Source organism: Aptenodytes forsteri, unplaced genomic scaffold, assembly GCF_000699145.1.
Source record: "Aptenodytes forsteri isolate BGI_AS27 unplaced genomic scaffold, ASM69914v1 Scaffold6, whole genome shotgun sequence".
Lineage (NCBI taxonomy): Eukaryota > Metazoa > Chordata > Aves > Sphenisciformes > Spheniscidae > Aptenodytes > Aptenodytes forsteri.
In genome coordinates this window covers 1,701,184-1,723,229 of record NW_008795709.1, presented here as the reverse complement: position 1 = coordinate 1,723,229, position 22,046 = coordinate 1,701,184, and the positions used below count along the sequence as shown (strand labels likewise).

Here is a 22,046-nt window from a genome sequence, read left to right as displayed (position 1 = left end):
ATCACCCACCTGCCTCTTTTCTGAGTGTCCAAGTAAAACCCCACTAACAAAAGACAAACTATTTTAAAATTTGTTCTTTTTTTTTTTTTTGCTTAGCCGGCTAAAATGCAGCTTCATTTTAAAGCAAGTTGGCATAAGTTGAAGGTCTCCAAGAAGAATAATCTTGCTAGAATCTGTTTGAGGTATAAAAATACACCTATGCATGTGTTTAAACATTTAGGACAGTTTTTCATTGCAGAGTAACCTCTTAGCTGGAGTCCAAACTTTAGGCCAAACACAGAGACAGATAAATTACCTGAAACAGAGAGAATTAGGGCCTTTTGCTGAAAGCCAAATGACCCTTCTGAACTTCAGCTTCCCAGCTTCAGTCAAAAGCCCCACAGTTCACTTTAAGCTTTGCGCCTTAGAAATATATGTGCTGATGCATCTTAAGCTGCAGCAGTCTGTCCTGGTGGTCCTTCGCTCATTATTCTTCATGGCTGTTATTTTCTCCTTTCTAAGTGCCAGAAGCTGCTCACCCATTTACCTACTCCTGTTCCTCTCTCATTCAGTTCTTTCCAAATCTATTTTCTACACAGTTCAACTCATTGCAGAGTTCAGGAAGATGCCCTTTGAAAATTTATCACCTGATGTGCTCCTAGTTGGTCAGAGGATCCCTCGTTGCTCTTCAGGGCAACCACCACAAGACAGACAATTCTGGGAGATGCATGACAAATTACAACATGTATGAAAGCCTTCTGAAGAAAGCAGCGAAAGACTTCATCAGACAGACTGTCTGGTGGAAAGTGAGATTTCAAAGACCAGAGGAGAGTCCACCACAAGACAAGGATATAAATACCATCAGTTCCTAACTCGAGCTGACAACTCTGACTCACTTGCTGTTATCACTGGTGAACTGCAGCGCAGGAATGAAGGGCCAAGGTGGGAACTCTTTAACCTACTTTTGTCAGGGAAGGTCTTTAAACCTACCACATTATGGCTGCTGGTAATCACTGCCAGATTCTGCTCTGCAAGTGTTTCCTCCATCGAAGGACCAGCAAGCGTCTTCAATAACTGAACTGCAAACAAGCCTCCCTTGATTTTCAAGAGAAAAAGAAAATTGGAAGGAATGAAGATAAAGGAGCAGAAACACTGCTTCAACTTGCAATTCCTTCTCGCTATGCTATGATTACCAAAGGAGCTTTGAGTGTTAGTGATCAAGTATACATTTGTAATTCCACTCATTAGTACCCTGTTCCTTTTTCAGCTTTACTTAACCGTTAAAATTTATGTTTACTGTTACTACGTGTAACTATGATTACATACAAGTACATTTATAATTTTTAGAAAGAATCAAGAATAGTTATGTTTAGTTTTGGTAAAGCATTGTGCTTTGTCTTTTAATGTAGCTTTTGAACAGGTAATTTAATTTGCCAACTTTCCAACCAAATGACAAGCCATTCAAAGAACAGTATAGGGAGCGGGGGAAGCATGAAAAAAAAAAAAAAATCTTAGCTTGATGCAATTAGTCAAGTAAATGTGTTCTTTCATTACTAGTGCACATCTATATACATTCTGGTACTCCATGGTGAAGGAGGAAAAAGGAAAAAAAAAAAGGGGGGGGGGTGAGCTTTGTGGTTTTGTTTTTATTAGTAGCAGATAGCCCACAAGTTAGACAATGTATGTTCATGCACGTATTTCCTGTCATATCCTCATCCAGATCTTCAGGAGATGAATACATTAAATAGTTTCATCTTTCAGAGAATTGTATAAGTAAAAAAAGGGATGCCTGCTTTTAAATCTATTATTTTCTATGTACTTCTAAGCAAGTGTCTGGTTCACTCCAAAGAAAGCTTAGTTTAACCCTCTAAGGCTAACGTAAGTGTGGGTGGAGACACTAGTCTAACTTCAACAGAATGACTAATTTCTAATTGCAGACTCTTTGTTAATGGTATTGATGCATAAACCATAAAAAGCACAGCTTGCCTCTCAGATGCCAGGTGCATATTTCATGGTCAGTAGCTAGAAAACATCCTCTTAACTGCAAGCTGAACATATTGGATCTAGAAGTGATTAAAAAAAAAACCAAACACTCTCTATAGGCTTGATTTGTACCCTATTGATCTTGGTGGCACCTAGACGGGGCTTAAAATTATTTGTAGACATTCACTTTTCCAAGTGAATCATTACATTTATAAAAATAGCTATTTAATAGTTCATTAACTGAACGCACTGACAGAGCTCTTTAAATAACCTTTCTGATATGTTTTCTGAACAACAGTCTTTCCCACAAAATATAAAAGAAACCCCATTAAACCATTTTGTAAATGATCAGTGTTTTGATGAATTTTGAGTAAACCTGATGCAACCTATTTTAAAGCGTCTCCATTAGCCAGGATAGTCTAATCTTCATTTCATTTCTTCACTACTGTTCCCCCTCTGGGAACAGGGACTATTCCCAGCATTAGTAAGAAACTCCAAAAAGAATCTAGCACATGGTACTAAGTTTTTGTAACATTAAATACATCTGTATGCATAACACATTTTCAAATTGATTTGAACCTAACAGTTAGAACATAATAGCTGGGTGTATCAAAAAAAAAAAATCCAAAAACAAACAAAAAACCCCAAACCCCAAACAGTGTACCCCACAAAATCCAGCAGCTAAATCAACATTACCTTTTCAGCATTCAGCCTCAAGATATTAAGATGAATGAAGAAACTGGTAAACCCAGAACTATTTTCTCATACTGTCTGTATACCCAGATATAATTCTTCACAACAGTTTGTCAAGCTGAAATTTTCAGTGTTTAGACACATCAGAATTAGAAATTTTTGAAGCATCTACAATGAAAAGACACTTGGAAGTACATACTACATATAGCATGACATTTTTATGGTATTCAGTAAGGTCTGGATGTTTTCCCCAAATTTATTTTCACACAGCCATGTAAGTATTAGTTTTAGAAAATAATCTAACCCTGAACTGGACTGGTAGTGATGCCTCTGAGATAACACTTTCGGAGATTCAAAGGGATAACTATCTGGATATTTGTGCTTTGAAATCATGTCCACCCGAACCACTTACACCTCTTGCTACAGGGTAAAAATAAATAAAGAGAGCAGAAGTAAAAAGGTTTACACCAAAATTGCTACATTACATGTGTTGTATCTAGCAGTTTGCTAATTTTTGAGAATACAGTTTGTGTAGACATGTTCAGATCACTATTTTAAAGGTAAAAGCCTAAGACATAAAAATTATCAGTAATTGGACATTCTAAAAACATGCTAAATAAAACAGGAATGCTGACAGGCAACATCTAAGATCAGCTCCATAAATATCAGCAATCATACCACACGGAAGACACTTCAGTCAGTATGTAACTATTTCTGAGATTACTGTCCTATGCAAAGACACAAAGTAACCAAAGCATGGCTACTGTGAAAAAAATAGCTAAGACCCAACAATATTTTTATAGTATAAATCAACACTCCTGTAATTATAGTGGAAAAACAAGAAGTTTGAAATTCTAGAAATGTTTATTTTACAGTGAACACTGAAAATGTTTAGCTGTTTCCAGTTACAAGCTGGCCAACAACTCAGAGCAAAATCAGTATTATTTATACACTTAGGCTGCCAGACAAACCTTTCTATAAAACTAATTGTCAGGAAAATTTTATTAGCTCCCTAACATCTCCTTCTGGTGGGCAGAAAGAATTAAACTTATGCAGCAGGTTAATCTTGATGTTACGTGGAGCTTTTTTTGTTGGCCTTATGAAAATCTGGATAAATTATGAACTATTGAGAACTTGCATTCTCCGTGCCTTTGTCCTCTACCATAATCTTTAGGGAATCTAGCAGCATTGCATGTATTCAACTTTGCGTACATACACGTTACATCATATAAGCCTTTCTCCTAGAGGAATAGAGAATCTCTTCTCTACAATGGCTGCTTTCCCATGAGAATACCCTCCAGCCTACAAAAATCTGCCTCAAAGCTGAGAAACAAGGGCTCTGTCCCATGCCAGCTGAAGCAGGACTACAAGTTTAACAGAGAAGTATAAAATCACAGTATTTATTATTTCTTTTTACCTCCAATGACTGTTGTCAGTTTTATTGCCTTTAATGTTGAGGAAGAATTTATTACTCAATCCTAACTCACACAAGATGGCTTAAACAACATTTCCAAGTGGCAAAGACAAGCTTCAACCACTGAACTGCAGTGGTCGTTGGAAGAAATCCATGTATTTTGCAATTCTAGATATATTTTTACAATACCCGACCTGTAAAATGGAATTATCCAAAAATATCCACAAGACCAGACTATTATGTAGCTTCCTCTAGTGGTCAGTCCCTAAATCTTGTTTCTTCTGCTATTTACTGTAGTTAATTGTTACATACAAATACTGAAATTCTGCGTTCAAATGCTGTAAACTTGGGAAGGCATTAGAGTTTATACTTCAGCTCTCTAATATAAAAGCCAAGGAAATTAAGCCAAAACTTATAGCAAAACATTTGTTATTGATATTAAAAGGCCAAGCAGTGAAGTCAGCAAAAAACAGAGTTAGTATGTAGTATTCTGATTTGCCCCCTTGTGAATATGCATTATAGTATATTTAGTTAAACGGTCAAACATGACTTTCCCACCACAAGACTCAGGAAGCAAGACAGATGTTCAGCTTTTAGTTGAGTCTTCAGATTATTTGCTATGAATCATCCAAACTTTGTTTTGACCCTGGAATTAGTGTGTGTGTGTGTGTTTTAATGAGGCTCATCACTGTACAATAGGTTTGCTTCTGCAATACTCCTTTGAGGGAAAGAGCAATTAAAAAGGCATAGCAAAGCATTCACCAAATTTGAAGGTCACTGAAATCAGATGACAATTTGATACACCCCTAAAATACCACAACAAAAATCAAGGCAGCTCTATGAGATGGGATGGGAAATTAATACAGTGAAATTTTATACTGAGCATCAGAAAGATTTCCTTACAGGTTGAAGTCATTAAGGAAGAAGATGGAAAACCGAAATGTAGAAAGTGACAACTGCCCATTACAAAACATATTATATTGAACAATCCAACTCTTAAAAAAAGTGCAATTATATAACATAACAGCCATCTCTGATTTCTGACTCAAAATTAAAATAAGGTAATTTAGAGTTAGTAATCTGCTCAGGTGATTTAACTCAAAATAATCACAAGGATTATGTTATCTAAATTGTACAGCTAGTAGAAAATCATATCACTCACGTGCAGTTGAAAATGCTTTAAAATCTGTGAACCAGTAACTTTGATTATAAGGTTATTCTGTGAAACAGCAGCAGTAACTTTCGTGTCTAGCTGAACACCTTCCATTGCCTTCTTGCACTAAAAACCATAACTTCCTGCATCTTGTTTTGCCTTTGCACTTCCCCACACTCTGGAATGAGAGAAATGTCCCCCAACCCTTTCCCCCCCCGCCTCTTTCCCTTAAAGCCTGTAAAATTCTATTCAGCTTTGACAAAGACATTAAGTCCCCAAAATTGACATCACCATTTATTCATTTATACATTGCCAGCAACAATGTGCACTGCCAGTGAAACAATGACTGATGAAACATATAACGAAGCAGAAACTTTTTAATCAAAGGTCAGGGACAAATTCTTTTCGAAACACTACTGCATATTCCCCTGGGAATCCTACAGGTAGCCCAACAAGACTAACCTCACCAACTCCCTTAAATGCTCATCCCTCCATTGCAGAAGCTCACATGGAGCTTCCACACACTTTAACAAAACAAAAACAAAAAAAAAAGAGAGCGCAAGAAGGGCATGACTGAAGTAACTAACAAAAACAAAACAAAACAAAAAAAAAAAAAGAGAGCACAAGAAGGGCATGACTGAAGTAACTAACGATTACATTTCTTTCCCTTTCCCTCTTTTCAGGATATTAGTCTCTGTGTTACCAGCTAATGCAGTTTGCCCTAGCGTTCAAGCTGTGATTTGCCCCCTTATGTCTAGTATTTAGCAACATGCTCACTGCGACTGCTTCAAAAGAGAGGCTCCTCAAACCATTCAGTGCAACACTTACTGTAAGGGTATCTCAGCAGTTAAATACCTGGCACTACAAATCCCTCTCCTGTCGGTATCTGCCTAACTTCATTCATTTTTACAGCTGGAATCAGCTGGAACGTGTCTGTTACTTGTCCTCAGGAGAGCACACAGCGAGGGATTTACAGCACAGTAACTAACCTCAGGTCTCGAGTTTGCTTATTCCCTGGCATACCATTACATCCTTGGGGAAAGATAACGCAGCTGACAAAAAATGTCACAGCCCCTCAAAATAAATAATATCTGTCCAATTTTGGGGTGTGCTGCCAACTCTGTTTATGTTCCTGGCTTTCTCTCAGCACATTTCTAAAGCTGTGGACTTTGTTAGAAGAATAAGGAGAGAAAGATTCAGTCAGATATCTTCTCAGAAAAAGGTCTGTGCCTGTTCCTCATCACTCTGTAATAGCATTTTGGCATTACAGCAACTGAATATGCAGTGGTGTTTGGGTAGCAACGTAAGAGCCTAATAAATAAAACATGAAAGCTGAAGTAGAGAAAATTCAATAAAATTTCATGCATGCTCTTCATTTTTCATGCTAAAGATCAGAATATTAAGTACATTTCACTGCCCAATTCTGTATTAAGTATTAGAGTCACTCATCATTCCTTCTATTCCATTAGAATTAGAAATTCCAACCAAAACCCAGCATGTCAGAGACAGTACAAACAGTAAGTCAACAGTGTAATACCATACTTACGTATAAGTGACAATTAAGTGTCTCTAATGAAATGCTTATGTTCTAAATAGACAAGACAAAGTAAGTAGAAAGATACCTGTTTTGCCAGCATGGAATTGAAGGCAAATGGGAGCCAGAGACGACTATTCCTACTCACATTCTAGGGTTCAGCACACTAAGAAGTTATAGAATTAATATGGTTCTAGAAAGAATGGTCCCGATATTAATTCTAACGCATCAGAGTATTTCCATTTTAGGATTGTTTGTTAACTGCTCAGTTGCTGGTAGAGTAAATGTCAATAACACACACACACCCCTCCCTTATATAATACAACGGAACATGAAAAGAAATGGTTAGTGTACCTGTATTGTATTGCTTACAGCTTTAAAAAGAAAAGCAGCTGTTCTTCGGCTTACCTCTGCATACCAGATTTTAAGCTAAAGAAGTGCAGACCTTTTTGTACAGAAGTTCACTTTAAACAATATACAACTTACGCATTTCTTCAATGACGTCTGGATCACATTCTCTGTATTTGTCTACTTCTGCCTTTAGCTGCTCTTTTTTCTGCCGAAGGGCAGCAAGTTCCTCTATTAGAGCTGCACGTTCTGCCTGAGGATTCAAAGTATGTTGGGAGATATAAAAAAATACAAAAATAAAAATCAGTAATTATTGCACAGAATGTTTTTCAAAAAATAAAAAGACGTAAATTTAAAAGCTGTTTTCACTACTGCTTTCTGTCAATGAACCAGTTGAGCATTTTATGCACACACAAAACTCTGTGACACTAAACGATATTGAGTACAAACTGGAAGGAAAAAAAAAATTAAGGCCAAAATGGATAAACAAAAGAACAATTTTCTACAACCTTTGAACTCGACATGGTTTGACAAACTCCAAACAGATCTCTTAATTGTTGGGCTTAAAGGTTAAACGATATTTAGGAGTGCTAGTCTTGTACTTAAAGACAGCATTACAGAAAAACCTACCATTCACACTTCCACAAACTGGGATGCTGTGTATGAACACCCTCTAAATTTATTTTTCTCCTCCTTTTTTCCACACCATTTAAGAGCAGTGGTCTCAAAAATAAATTCAGATATTTAAGACATGGTAGTCTTTGCTGGGAGACTATACAATATTGACCTCAAATATTCTGTTGATCAATAAGAATCTGCAGACACTGACTCAACGTGAGCTCTCCCATAGCCAGCTCAGCACATACTTCTAATTCAGTGTGTAATTACAGCCAAACACTGTAACTGGCTGATATTCAGAACTCATGCTAGGGCACTGGGTAGCCTAAAAAAGCCAGATAGCATGAGTTTGTAACCCATCAGGTTTTTAGCCAATGGCAATCTCCGTGGCAGCCCAGCAGTCTTAGGTGTGTGTTTGTGTTTTTTCCCCAAACTTCCATATTCCCAGTGCTTTTGCCAACAGTCTGGATTCAGCATGTTCTGAAAATGCAGATTGAAAATCAAAAGCTTCCAGATGCTGAGGTATGGAGGCCAGCTGCTCAGAGACCTACATCACGATCTAGATTTCTCAGGACTTTTTCCTGATATATAATCCGGAACCAAAATGTTGGAAGCATCAGCCAGAACAGGATTTCCAGGACCAATAGCTTCTTGTGACAAGGGCAGGCCACATGGTGGAGAAGCCCAATTCTCGAACTGTCCATGTGGAAACCTGACAAGCACAACTGTGTGAGAAACCTGCCTGTGATTCCCCGATTACAGTCAAACCCAGAGCCTTTCTATAAAACATTTTAGATTCTAAGATTTGGCACTTTCCTACAAAATTCAATTCCACCTGCAAGCTTCTGGTCGTCCCTGTTTATGCATTTATTTATTGGAGGTTTAAACCACTTTAGACTGAGCATCTCAAAACAAATCAGCAGCTTCGAATACCATATGAAGTATTTCTAACTAATATGCTACTTCATATGTAAGGTAAATATGAAGCCTAAATATTATTTTGCAGTGTTAACAGCTTCAGCATGCAAAGAGCACCATGCTTACACATAGCTGCTCAGAACAGTAATTTAGAAATCTAGATTATAAATAAGATTAAAAAAAATAAGACCCCAGACACCTAAGTTCGCAGTTACTAGATGTGGCAGTTCAGCAACCATTGGCAACTTTGGTACATACCTCTGGGTAGTTCAAGTTTTAAGATATCTTTAAATCTGAAAAAGCCTGGAAGATTACCAGACTTCAGCAGCCAAACATTTTTTCAGCCTTGGAGCAACCAGTTGTCAATATTTTACTCATTAGTGCATGACCAACTAAGAAATAATCTAATATCTGATTTTTTTTCTGTCCCTTTCTCATCTCCAGTATTTGAATTCTTAATGGATTTCCAATGACTACATTAGTATTTACAAACCGTGCATACTTGTGGCCCTATTTCCTGGTAGGAATGCCTCCCCCCCAAGCAACTTACAGTATCTTCACGTCCAATTTTTGATTTCTTGATGCTTTTTTGTAAAACCTCTTTTTTCTGACTGCTTTCAGCAAACTGATGAAGGAAACAAAGAACAAAATCAACCTATTTCAGTAACATATATTAAACATACTATAAAATGTATATACATAGACATATATTTAAATAAACAGGTGGATATACACTTTTAAGTATATAAATTGATATATATTTATAACTTGTGTAATAAAAATAAACACAAAATAAATACAAAAGCACCCAAATATAAGTCTGAGGCTCTCAATCACAGAAAAGAATTACAGGAAGCAACTTTAAGCCTAAGAAATTTTCACTCCTGTAGCACATAATCATGTTATGTACTGCATGTTCAGCATGGGACCAAAATCCTATTTCATACCATAATCTGGCATCTCTATGCAAAGGACTCCATGACATGGAGGCTTTGGATTAGATGATTTCCTTTGGTCCTTTTCCAGGTCTCCTTATTCAATGGAAGCAGTGACAAAAGCTGTAGCAGATCCACCTGCTCAGCTGCTGATACCAGTCTTCCCAAAGTCTGGTATGCCATTGGCATGGCCCCAATCCCTTTTGCATACTGGTGAATAGAAGCTCTATAGCTCAAAGGCACGTAAAGCCATAGCCCCCTTTTTCTGTGCTGCACTCACACTGATAGACTTCAGAGTCCCCTTCCTTCAGGCCTGAGGCAGAGGAATCTCACAGAAGTCACATCTCACAGGGCTGGTGTGAATACTCTCTCAATTTTCCTGTTACTCCAGGAGGAATCATTTGTAAAGAGAGCACTCTCTCCATTAACCTGCCACCCATCTTGAACCAGGCCCTTCCAGTTTAGTTGGAAGTTTTCCAGAGACACTTTGGAAACTTTTAGCTGAGCAGGATGCATGACTTGCCCCTCGGGGACACAATACTCAGCATTAGCCAAAGCACCTTAAATGAGATGAATGAGAATGCAAAAAAAAATTTCTAATAAAATATAGTTTGGAAACTAGTTGCTGCATTTGAAAAGGAAAAAAAAAGAAACAATAGTATGCTTTGTAAGTACTCGCTCTTTGGTTTAGCTTTAAGATGTTCTGAGCACCAATCAGGTAGAAAACTAGTATATCAGACTAATCGTGAAGACAAAGGTGGCTGTCAGAGCCCATGTTTCATTCTGCCTTCCCCCAAAAACCCTCATGTGAAGCCTCTACTTCCACATTCCCTTTCTCACTGATGATCCCACTGAATGGAAAAGCATTCCTAGATATTTCTTGCAATCCCTAGCCTTAATAATTTAACCATATCATTTATATTTTTGTGCAGCTGAAACACCAAGACCACATTCATACAATGCAAACAGAACTGTTTTGGAGCTATAATCACTTCTCAATTTCTATTTAAACTCATGTTCAGTCTGTATTTTCAGAAATACGTATTAAATGTAAATGCATAATAAATATCAGGCAGAGCTTACTGCCAAGTCTTAGAGATCAGCCATAACAGTAAAAAGAAACTCCATATTAATGGTCCATATAGATTAGGACACAGCCCAACTGCAGCTCACTGCGTTTAGGGGTTCCTTTTATAGCTCAATTTTTAAAAATTAATTACTCTTTCTGGATAAGCATGTGTTCATGCATGTGTGAGCATACATATAGACAAGAAGGTCTCCTTTTAAAAACAATGTTTTAGTTTTTCTTCAGTTTATATAGAAATTACACTAATGGTAAGGCATATATAATTTGGGGAAAAATACGTCCAGCTGTTTACGCATTGCTTTTAGTGCAAGTAACCACAGAGGCAGTGTGGGTTTCAGTATGTGGCTTGAAGTACACCAGCATTTTGATTTTGGTGGATAGTTAAACAGTACTTTTTCTGGGCTTTCCACAAAATTCTTGAAAAATTAAGTGTGTTAGCCCCCACATTATGCCGTACTAAACAGAAGTATACAGTTCAGAAGAGGACAAGTACTTAGGTGCAGTTTGCAGTTCATGAAGCCCAGGGAAGACAAACACCAGGGCACACATCATTCAGCATACCTAACAAAGATTTTTTTTTCTGGAACAAAACTCACAGAGGAAGCAAAGAAGCCAAGGAGCTTATCTAGGCCCACATACCACAAGCGCAAAGAATAAGCCTATGGCCTCTCCTGCAGAAAGCATTAAGGTGTTGCTTTCTCTGTTTTTTCATATTCATGAAGTTCTTTAGGAATGCTTCTGCATTCTCTAAAATGGAAGCACAGAAGGAGCTCTCAGGAAACTGCAATAAAATCATAAAAGCTGGTTTCCAGCTTGGAAGCATGTTTCCCAGTATGGCATCTTACTATTTTCTTGGCTCTCTATATTCCACAGCATTTAATCATGAAAGAGACAGTAATGACAAACACGGAGAACTACAGAAATTTCTTAGATTCTGACCTACATAACATGAAAGGTTGCCATGCCACAAGGTTAAAAGATTAGATGATCTTCCTCTGTCTAAAAGCAATGATGATTTTTATACAATTTTATTCAAGATTTTGCTTCCTTCTCTCACAGATTTTAATTTCTTGGTTTTTTAATTCCGTCTTCACAATCAAGAATTTACAAAATAAAATGAAACCACAGCTCTTTGTGTATTATTTAGAAGTCACAGTGGGTATTCCCATGACAACAAATAAAAGATGAGGATAAGGAAAGGAACAGCAGAAGGAAGCGAGATATTGGGAAAAAACAAACATAGGACAAGGATGCAAAGGGCAAGGAACAGATGGCCAGGGTCTGTGCAAGGAATCTATGACGATGGGAGAAGCGGGAAGGCTTGGATACAGAGGTGGGAACACAGCTGCAAATAACTGAACATGAAAGAAGGAAAGACAGTCAAGCAAGGATAAAGGAGTCGGAGAAGGGATGAATACAGATGATCCAATACTTAATTGAGAGGTAAGGGCAAATGGCAGATGACAGGTTATAGGGCATTAGAAGAAAAAAAAAAGCAGAATTTGCAAGTGTTGTGTATGTATGACAGCACAGGATCACATCTGGCCAAATACAGTGACTTACTTTCCCACTCCCCAGCCATAGAATAGCCTGATTGCAAAGAAGCACAGTAGCAGATGGAAGATTTCAATCCTTGGAGCAATCTTGGTACATTTTTCAAGGGAATTGGCAAATAATTTCTCAAGGAACATTAACCACTCTGAGAGAAATCTGACTCCTGTCAATAGCAGCGAGATTGATCTGGAGAAAAAGCTGCTTACTGTCTCCACTCTATGTTTCTTAAGAGAGATGTCAGGGCTGACATATGAACAACCTTCTGACACAAGTGTAACTGACCAGGTGTGGAAAACAAGTACAGAAAGAGATATTCTACTATACTAGAAAGTTTCGTGTCTCCAGTCTGTCTGACTGCCTCGAATCAGGACAAGATTAAGCAAGATGCAAGAAAGCTGGAAATATGTCATCTAGGGGAAAGCTGTTCAAAGAAGGAGGGGAGACTAAATAATTAAAAGTTCAAAAGTAAAAAAAAATTCTCTCCAAGAGCATTTTCAGTGTTTGCAACACATGGTGGGAGCCTAGAAGACAACAGATTAATGAAGTAACTAACTAGCATCTATAAAACAGAAGAGTTGGGAAACAGTTCCTTTAATTTTACAGACCACTGCGGTCAATTAACTGACCACTGGCCTAGCTTCAACACTAATTCAATCCAAAGTCCCCCAAAGGGATGTTCCTTCTTACTTTGCAAAGGTCTCACAATGTTTAGCTATACATATGTGCAGCGGTTTGCACGTGCCAAGTGCTACGTGCTGATGATAACCATCAGTTCCATCACAGGCCTTGGGGTCTGGTTTCTATCAAGGGATACAGATTAGATGTACACAGGTAATTTATAATACACTATGCACGCATTATTACTAGGGTTCCAGTTTTGCAAGTCGGTGATGTACATTTGGAAGAGGAACGTTTAACCCTGACACATAACAGCAGCAGGTTTCAGTTCTCTTCCTTCTCAAAACCTGCCTGATGCTGTCCTAGCTCTACATGACTGGATTTTTATTCTCCAGCAAAAGTTTTGGTTGGTCATATTCCTTCTGGTTCCTCGTTCTTAACCACTCCAACCACCAATATCCCACCAAACATGTAGCTTGTCTCCCTAGCATATTAAAATATCTACAAACCTGGTGTAAGCCATGCAAACACAGACCCGAGTATGTACACTGGACAAGAACCAAGCCAAGGTTTCATATGCTAACCACCAAGAGTATTCACAGCTGTTATCCCACTGTCATTATGGTCTTAAAGAGAAATATCATACGCTCAGTTTCTTTCAGCCAAAACACTCAACCAAAAATGGTATTCAAAACTACTGCTATTGTGAGCACCACTCACTGTGGCACTACAGAAGAATTCAAGACATCCATTTTTTAATTGTTTGTAACTTTGCAATGTTACTTACTTTGGGTTCAAAGCTCACTATGCTTTGTTTCAGGCCAGAGGCAAAGGGTTTGTTTGCTTTTAGCTTAAACAAAAACAGTTCAAGGAGTTTTAGGGTGACATTTGCAGTAGATGGGTGTATTTCTTTCCTATGTTAAACCTAACCCACCACTGAAAAACTTAAATGGAATTGACAGAGGGCATGGAGAGAAAGTACTTCAAAGCATTCCTCTAGATTTTAAAGAAACATAAAAAAATTTGAAGCCAGAAAGTAGACTAAGAGAGTAAAAATGCAGAGATTAACAGCCAAAGAACAATCTGAAAATATTGAAAACAGACCTGTTGTGTTAAAAGAAAGGCATAGAACATTACTAAAAGAAACCGCTCAGCAATCACTGTTGACCAAAACAATAAAACTTAAAAGAGGGGGAGGAAGGCACATTGATGTGCAGAATTGCTTTCTAAAGTACTACACAAAGTAAGCATACAACTACTTCTTTTACATATACAGTCACAAATACATACTTGCCAGGGCCTCCAAATACACAGAAGTAAACTTCTAAGTTAGCTAATTATGCTCCTAGCTGAGTAGAGTGCCATGAACTGCAGTATTGTCACTTCTGTTCTGCTCTCAGGATGCCTGCGTACCACTCGTGAAATGCCATTTTTGCATATAACCCATCCAGTGAACTGAACTACAGCAGGAGCAGGTCCCAGGTTCACTGGGGCTTTAGTCAGGGATGTGATGTACTCTTAGTGAAGCACAGACAGCAAATACGCGCTTGTTATGTAAATACAACCAAAAGACCTTTTTCTTTTTTCTTTTAACATTTGTGAAAGGAAGAGAAAAGCAGCATGCAATGCCTTACCCCAAGTCATTACAAGTCACTTCAGCAATATGAAGTAGGGAATGGTGTTTGCTGGGAATTAAAAGGAGCATGAGAGAAGCAACTGGGAGACTGCAATGGTTCAACAAATACAGGTAAGAACAAGAGTAGAGATTAAAGCAATATAGAATAAGAATTTTTATCTCTGAAATCGAAGAATAGACAACATTTTTAGAGCAAGAGAGCACCATAAAATGGATGGGAAACAGGCTGTAGAAAAAGTGAAGAGACAGAGTTAGGGCCCACCATATTTCTGTACTTATAAGAATTTTTTTTTCTTAAATACTTCATTATAGGTATACTGGAGAAACGTTCAGTACAAGAACTCTCTTCTCTTCATGCATGCTACAAATTTTACCATAAAAAGATTACTTCATTTTTAATGCAATCTTTGAAAGAGCCAGTTCAAAAACTTGGAAGAAGGTAGGGAATAAATATAATTTTCTGGAGAAAAAGGAGACCCGAAACAAGTTATATTTGCTATTCAAAATGAAGGGCTGGTGCACTGATTCTTTTAAGTGAATAATACTTGTTCCAAAATATCATGCTATTAATTCTGCCAGTGTGCAAGTTCTATATTTTTTAAAGAAGTACTGAAGAGGTAACGAGTGGGTATTTTTTAGTTTTGGATTGTAACTTATGTCAGTGATAAAAAAAGAAGCATCAGACACTCAAGCTAAGTGAGTGAAGTTTTTTTCAGGGGACTAACTAAACAAATATCTGACTCTCCATACAATTGTCTGACAAAGCACGATAAAGATTCTCAAAGAAAAAAGAATTCTGAAGTTAGATCTCTGCACTCATAAGCAGTATTTATATGTTTTGCTAGAGTATTCATGTAGGTAATACTGATTTACTAGCCCGTCCCACAAACACAACCCATTTTGTGTTTCAAGATTAAATTTAGGCCTATAATCCTGATTTATATAGCATGCTAACACATGAGACTGAAATATGACATGGTAAATTAGGCATGGCTCTATTGTCAGGTCATGTTGAGTATGACATGAGTCCTTCTTCCTGCAATTGCTTTTGGATGAAGAAAACAGAATGTGCAGGGTATCCAGAAGAAACAAATGAGGAATTCCCCCTCCATTGGAACCTTCACCCATCCACGTACAAACCTTATATTGCTAGCTGCAGTTACTATATAGCAATAGTCTTTAAAATAAACCCCTCTACATTAAAAGTAGCTTTTAATTCAATTATTTTCATCTTTTTAGATTTGCCATAATAGTTAAGTTAAAGTTTACTTAGAGAAGATGTCTTGCTGTGAGCTTTTGTTCTTGCTTCATTCATTTGCAACACCATTTGGTAAGTACTAGTTATGCAACAGAAAATAACCACTCCAGGCTGATCTCCTTAATAGACAAAAGGTGAAAGAAACAGTTGTGCAGGCTGAATGAAAGAACTGAATTTCTCTGGCTGCTTTCAGAGTTGGCATAATTGGCACGACCTGAGGGACAGATGGCTGTCTACTCAGATACAAATACCAAATATGCCCAATCAACACAAAAAAAAAAAAAAAAAAAAGCTGAAACGCCTCATTCTTCAACCCTGTTTCACAAATGCAAGCAGCCTAATAGGGAAAGCTGAAAGAGCCAAAAGGCATTCGCATAACTGACAGAACTATAGAAAATTTTAATATCTGGACGTGAAGGATGCTTGTTACTCCACATTAGCGTATTTACTAAAGCTATGAAGTTCAAGGTGATAGTTAACAGGTCTGTTCAAGGCAGAAAGAACACTGAAAAATATTTTCCCTTGGAAAGAAAGGGAGAGAAAGAAGAAAAGTTCTAATTTTTCCCTAAAGGGCTTTTAAAGATTGCTATCCTAACCAGCTGAGCCATACACGGACAATGCCTTCAGGGACTAAGCAATATTCATCTGATATTCCCTGAGCTCAAGTCCTGCCTATAGACTACAAAAACCAAATCAAAACTTTATTCCACAGGCTTTAAAAAAAGCCCAAATTCTACACTGAGATATTGTCAGTAAAATAAAAAGCCTCAGTAAAATACATCTATCAAATTTCAGAGTTTTGACAGCACTCTTACATATTCATTCTTTATGCCAATTTCATCGTTTTTAAGTAATGCTCAGACAGATAACCGTCATCTCAAATTCCTGATCCAAAGAATAGTCTTTGATGGAACTACCATGCATTCAACAATAATGAGCTGTTTGACTATGACAAGAAAGACCTTTCCTCTGAAGTTTCCCTGCTACAAACTAACTTCACACATTTTGGTTTTATACTCTGGGTTTTTATTGTTTTTATTTCATTCCTTTCAGAAGAGGAAAATGCTATGAAGTGAGACATATAATTGCATGCTAGTATTTTTATTTCTGCATGTATGCTAGTTTTCTGAAATAAAATATGCTATATCAATTGAATGACAAGATTTTAAGGTGAAAGTCAAAGTTCAAATTAAGTAAGATTACAACTCACTGTTTCCATCAAACCCAGCTTTGAATGTAGTATTGCCTCCACCTTATCCCCAGGCTGGAAGCTCCTGGCCTTACAGCAGAGAAAAAATTAAAGGTTTGCCAGACAGGCAGAACATCTAAGCCTTTAAACTTTCTCAGGCTGCTGGGTTTCTGCTGATACGCTGAACTGTCACTCAACCTGCCATGCCTACTGTGGGGCATGGGAAGATGTGCAGGGCTGCATCTGTGCCTGGGCTTCTGGAGTGAGAGCCCCATGTTTATTCCCAATTTCTTTGCATTTCAGATCAACAGTTTCATTGCAATGCCAGGAATGGAGCCAGCAGCCAGTATGCAAGCCTCTTCGAAAAGGAAAGGTAAACTGTGTTTACACAGTTATGACGTTACCTAAAAAATTCACAGTTTCACAGAAAACACTGTTAGAAAAAGCTAGTATTTTTTTCCTGCTTTATATCAGAATGAATATATAATATACACTACTGGGGCACAGTAACAATACATCCTTTTTAATGTAGTAGGATTATTCCTTCAAACCCACTTTGTATTCTTTACAGTTACATTTACTACAGAGCCAGCTTTTTTTAAAAAAATTGCTCTTAAATCATGCCAATTTTAGCTTATGTTCATCAAGAAGGCAGGAAAGGAAAACCTACACAGTTCATCAGTACACAACCTTCACAGTTGCCATCAATCTAGTTACATATTAACAGCTAGTAAAAGGAAAAGCATGAAATTCAACTAATGAACACCAAATTACGAGGTTGCTGAATTCTAACAGAAGCCTCCAGAGCACTGTATTTTTAGAAGTCTGCCATGACAGCAGTAACTAAGCATACCCTCCAGGGCTTTGCAGCATGCCATTAAACATAATTCCAGAAGGCTCTAATAAGTTACAGCATTAGAAGAGTATTCTCTGCTGGACATTTTAGGACTTACTAAATTCACAATCATTTCAAGACATCAACATTTTTTAAATGCAAGATGCAAAGAGGTAACAAAAACCCTGGACTGCTTCAAATAAAATTTTATTAGCATCTTCCAGGAGACTGATCCAGGGAATAAGCTTTACAGGATCAACAAACAAATAAGCAGAGACATAATCAACATATTCTCCATGTTTAAATGATGCAAATTCTCAGCCGCTTGCTTTTAGGATACTTCGTACTGCTACAACTCCCACTGGATGGTATGAAGTTAGCTAGTCATACCATACGAGCTTTACAGTTGGCCATTTCTTTATGTGTCTATAGTCCTTTATTTCAAAGAAAACATACACATCTGTGAAAGGCTGCAGGCTGAAAATAGGGAGGGGTCACTAATTGCCGCTGTTGGGAGAGTCATTACTATGTAAGGGGGGGGGGGGGCAGGGGGGGGGAGGGGGGGGGGGTGCAGGGGGGAAGCAAGCCAGAAGGGAATGGAATCACCCAGCAGATTGGGGCTGCGGATTATCAAAACAGCCAGGCCAATCCAAGGAGCAGTAAATAAATAAATAAACAAAGTAGAAAGCTAATGAGATGCCCTCAAATATGAGGGAAAAAGGAAGGCCCAGTCTGGACATGGGAAGACTGCCATAACTGCTTAGGCAACACGTTGGGATCCTGCCTATGCGTTACAATGGGCATTAAAAGAGAGAACTCTTCAGCGATTAGACTTTTATTTTTCCTGGAAAGGGACAATTTATTACTTTTTCTGCAACCCAATAAAATTAAATTGTAAGCATACATATTAGAGAAAAATGTCTAAATAAATAATTCCTAATACAAGTCACGTGTATTAGTTGCAAAAGTACTGATGTATTTCTCCGGTTTTAGAGGACAATTCTTTAACTATGCTATCTATTCCCTAACACTCATAAAATTCATACTAAAAAGATAGCCCTAAGCTTTTTAAAAAGGTATTTCAGCAAAGCTTAAGATCATGATAAACCTTAAGACACTTTATGCATGCAAGTCCTTTATGTTCAATAAATGAAAAAAGTATTTTCACAAACATACTGAGTGATGAATTACTACAGCTGTTCAATTGATCATAATGTGAAAATCTTGCACCCAAAAAATAAACTGTTCTATCAAAAGCATTAGGCCACGGATTCCAAAGTTGTTGCACATGTACCTCTAGGGATAGCCCATCACTGCCATGAGGAGAAAAAGCAGTGAAACCCTGCATTCAAAACCATCGACAGAGGCTGAAAATTGAAATAGAGATCTGAGGTGTGTAAGGAGCTCTCTTAAAGGCTGATACACCATCCACTGAGGACACTGCTACGAAGCAATGCAAAAACCTTGCTTCACAGCACTAGGTCCCACAGGCACTCCCTGGCTGATTCAAAGCACCAACCAGGGTACACATCTTGTCCGGCATCTTCAGCAATGTCACCCGATTCCAAGCACCATCAGGCCTGTTACCCCTCACTGAGTATCTGTTATCTCCACGGATTTGTACCTCAGTTCAGGACTGATTACTTTAAGCCAGCCACCTCTGAGCATTTGTACCTACTTGCAGTCCAGAATCGATCTTCGAACTGTGTAGAAATATACTGACAACTGAGTGGGTCAACTGGATCAAGGAGGAGGCTGCTCCTCCTTGGAGGAGGCAGAAACAATGTGGACAGCAGAAGTTTCTTGTGCTTCAGCCAGTGGTCTCAAGCAGTCTCTATTCAGCAACTTTCCATGCAGTAATCCAGTCACAGTATTTGAGAAGGAAAAACATATCTATCTAAAAGGATAGAAATAAACCAAGCTGCATCTTGAAAGAACTTTCTAATGGTTAAAACTCGAAATTTTCTGTGTGCATTTTGAACAATAAGATTCTCTCCTTTTAGTTATGTTGTCAAACATCTCCAGGAGGCTTCAAGCCAGATTACTCACCAATATGATTATTTTTTTCCATTAACTATTTTCAAACAATGTGCATTCCTAATGAAAGTATTTCCTAATATAGCATTCCCTGAGTCTTTTTTTTTTTTTAATAAAATAAATCCTTTCTCTTTTCATATTTCAGTGCTTGTAAGTATTTGTACACGTGAAGTCACTATTTTGACAAGTTCATTCCTGGGGTTTTGGGGCTTTTTGTTTTGTTTTGTTTTTTAAACTAGCTGCCAAAGGAGAGTTAGGATGTACTGACTTCTAAATTCTTCCCCTGGCTCAATACATGAGTCATGGGAAGTGAAAATCCCTCCTCTTACCAACCCTAGGGCAGGGATTTAAGGAATGAAACATCAACTAATCCCTTCCATCTTAACTAACACTGGCCCAATGCAATGCTTAGTGGGAGAAAAAAAAAAATTGCCAAAACTCTCCACAAGTCTCTGTTGCTCACATGTATCTTGAAGCAAGCACAGGGAACAGCATAAAAAGTCCATCCTGTATCCTGCTCTGAAAAGATTCTGTTTAATCTTTGTTGCAGTACAAGATGACACCATCCTGCTCTCAGTCTCAGAAGGAACAGCAGCTATAATACTGTTTGCTGTTAAACTTTCCCTTGCAAAGCCTAAGAATACAAAAGAATAACCCACAAGAAAGCAACGTCATGAGAAATAAGGTAAGTGCGACAATTAACAATAAAAAGGTGAAATGAACGGTTTTGAACTGAACAGTGAGATGAACTGTCACAAAACCAGACTGGGGAAAGGAAGTAAACTGGTTGTTTCCCCAAGCTACTGAATTACAGTGCTCACAGTACTGTCAATAGTTACACTAACTGCAAGATCGTTGAAGAACTCCTTATGGCTTCTGAGGGTTGTGGTTTGCAGACTCGTCAGCCCTTGGGTGAAAAAGGCCTCACTGTTACTAGTTACTTTAATTAATACTTAATTCAAGCCACTATAAAGCAAAATGCAAACAAGCATTAATTCACCTTATCTAAAACAGACAGCACAGTTGCAAGTATTTTACCAAAGACGTAGATGAAAAAATCAAATCTGTTTATACTGAGGTTACATCAGAAAGGTTTCTCTTTTCCTTGCTCACTGATATGCCACTTCCTACCTGATAAAACTGTATCCTTCATATTCATATCCCTTCTGCAGCAACAAGTACATCAGAACAATACAAAAACCAAACATGCAAGGGGGGTAATTGTATGAAACATATTAGCAGCTCTTGCCTGAGATTGAACATGACTCTGATTAACATGCTGGAGTTGCTCATCTCCAGTCTCCTCATTTTATGCATGCTATGAAATCAACAAAAGGCAGCAGAATCATCAATAAATGATGATCTTTCTGCTCTACACTGCATAGGTCAAATTCTTCATTGGTTTAATAAAAACCCTAAGCTTCCAGTTAAGAATAAACATCTCATTTTGTCAAAATATAATTGATCATAGGTAATTCAAAACTTCAGAACCTGACTGCCAGGAAAATATTGATAAAGAATAAAACCACATCCTTTCACCTTTTCTTATGGAAGGGAAAAAAAAACCCTACCCCTTCAGTAAAGCTTCCACAGTTCTCTCTACAAAGGTGAAGTTCCATTAAAAATTTCTCCACTTACAAACCTCGTTAAAACAATACTTCTCAATCTACACCCTTGCTCTAGTTTCACCATCTCATAGCTGTACTGATGCAACTATAAACCCACCTAACCAAAATGCAACTTCCAACATCTTTTTCAGTGGTCCAATTCACAGCTGCATAAGCATAAGCAAAAGGTGAAGAATAAGCATCTGGCAGAAGGCATAAACCTTTAAAAGCAGCCATGCCACTGCAAAACAAATCAATACAAAATCCATAGGGACCTACTTAGCAATTCTTACTCTGTGAGCTATCGGAGAAAAAAATTGCAGCAGATGTTACACAAACTAAAGGTATTTGCTGTCCTTGCTTTTCAGAAAAACAGGAAGAAGTCCAAACAGTAATCCTGGGTTAGAGAGCAGCACCAAGATCCTAGTCCTAATCAGATCAGCACAAGATTTGCCATATATAGAATCATAGAATCATAGAATCATTGAGGTTGGAAAAGACCTCTAAGATCACCGAGTCCAACCGTCAACCCAACACCACCATGCCCACTAAACCATGTCCCTAAGCGCCTCATCTACACGTCTTTTAAATACCTCCAGGGATCGGGACTCAACCACTTCCCTGGGCAGCCTGTGCCAATGTTTCACCAC

At 37.9% G+C, this 22,046-nt stretch overlaps 1 protein-coding gene across 2 annotated transcripts in view; it reads right to left on the bottom strand.

The window, feature by feature from the left end:
- Positions 1-22,046, bottom strand: part of MND1 (meiotic nuclear divisions 1) — a 41,097-nt gene that overhangs the window by 11,875 nt on the left and 7,176 nt on the right. For both annotated transcript variants that reach the window (XM_009283315.1, XM_009283314.1), the window contains exons 4-5: positions 9,191-9,265; positions 7,243-7,357 (exon numbers count right to left, since the gene is read on the bottom strand). In XM_009283315.1, coding sequence (XP_009281590.1) covers positions 7,243-7,357; positions 9,191-9,265 — 190 coding nt within the window. The remainder of the gene's footprint in view (positions 1-7,242; positions 7,358-9,190; positions 9,266-22,046) is intronic.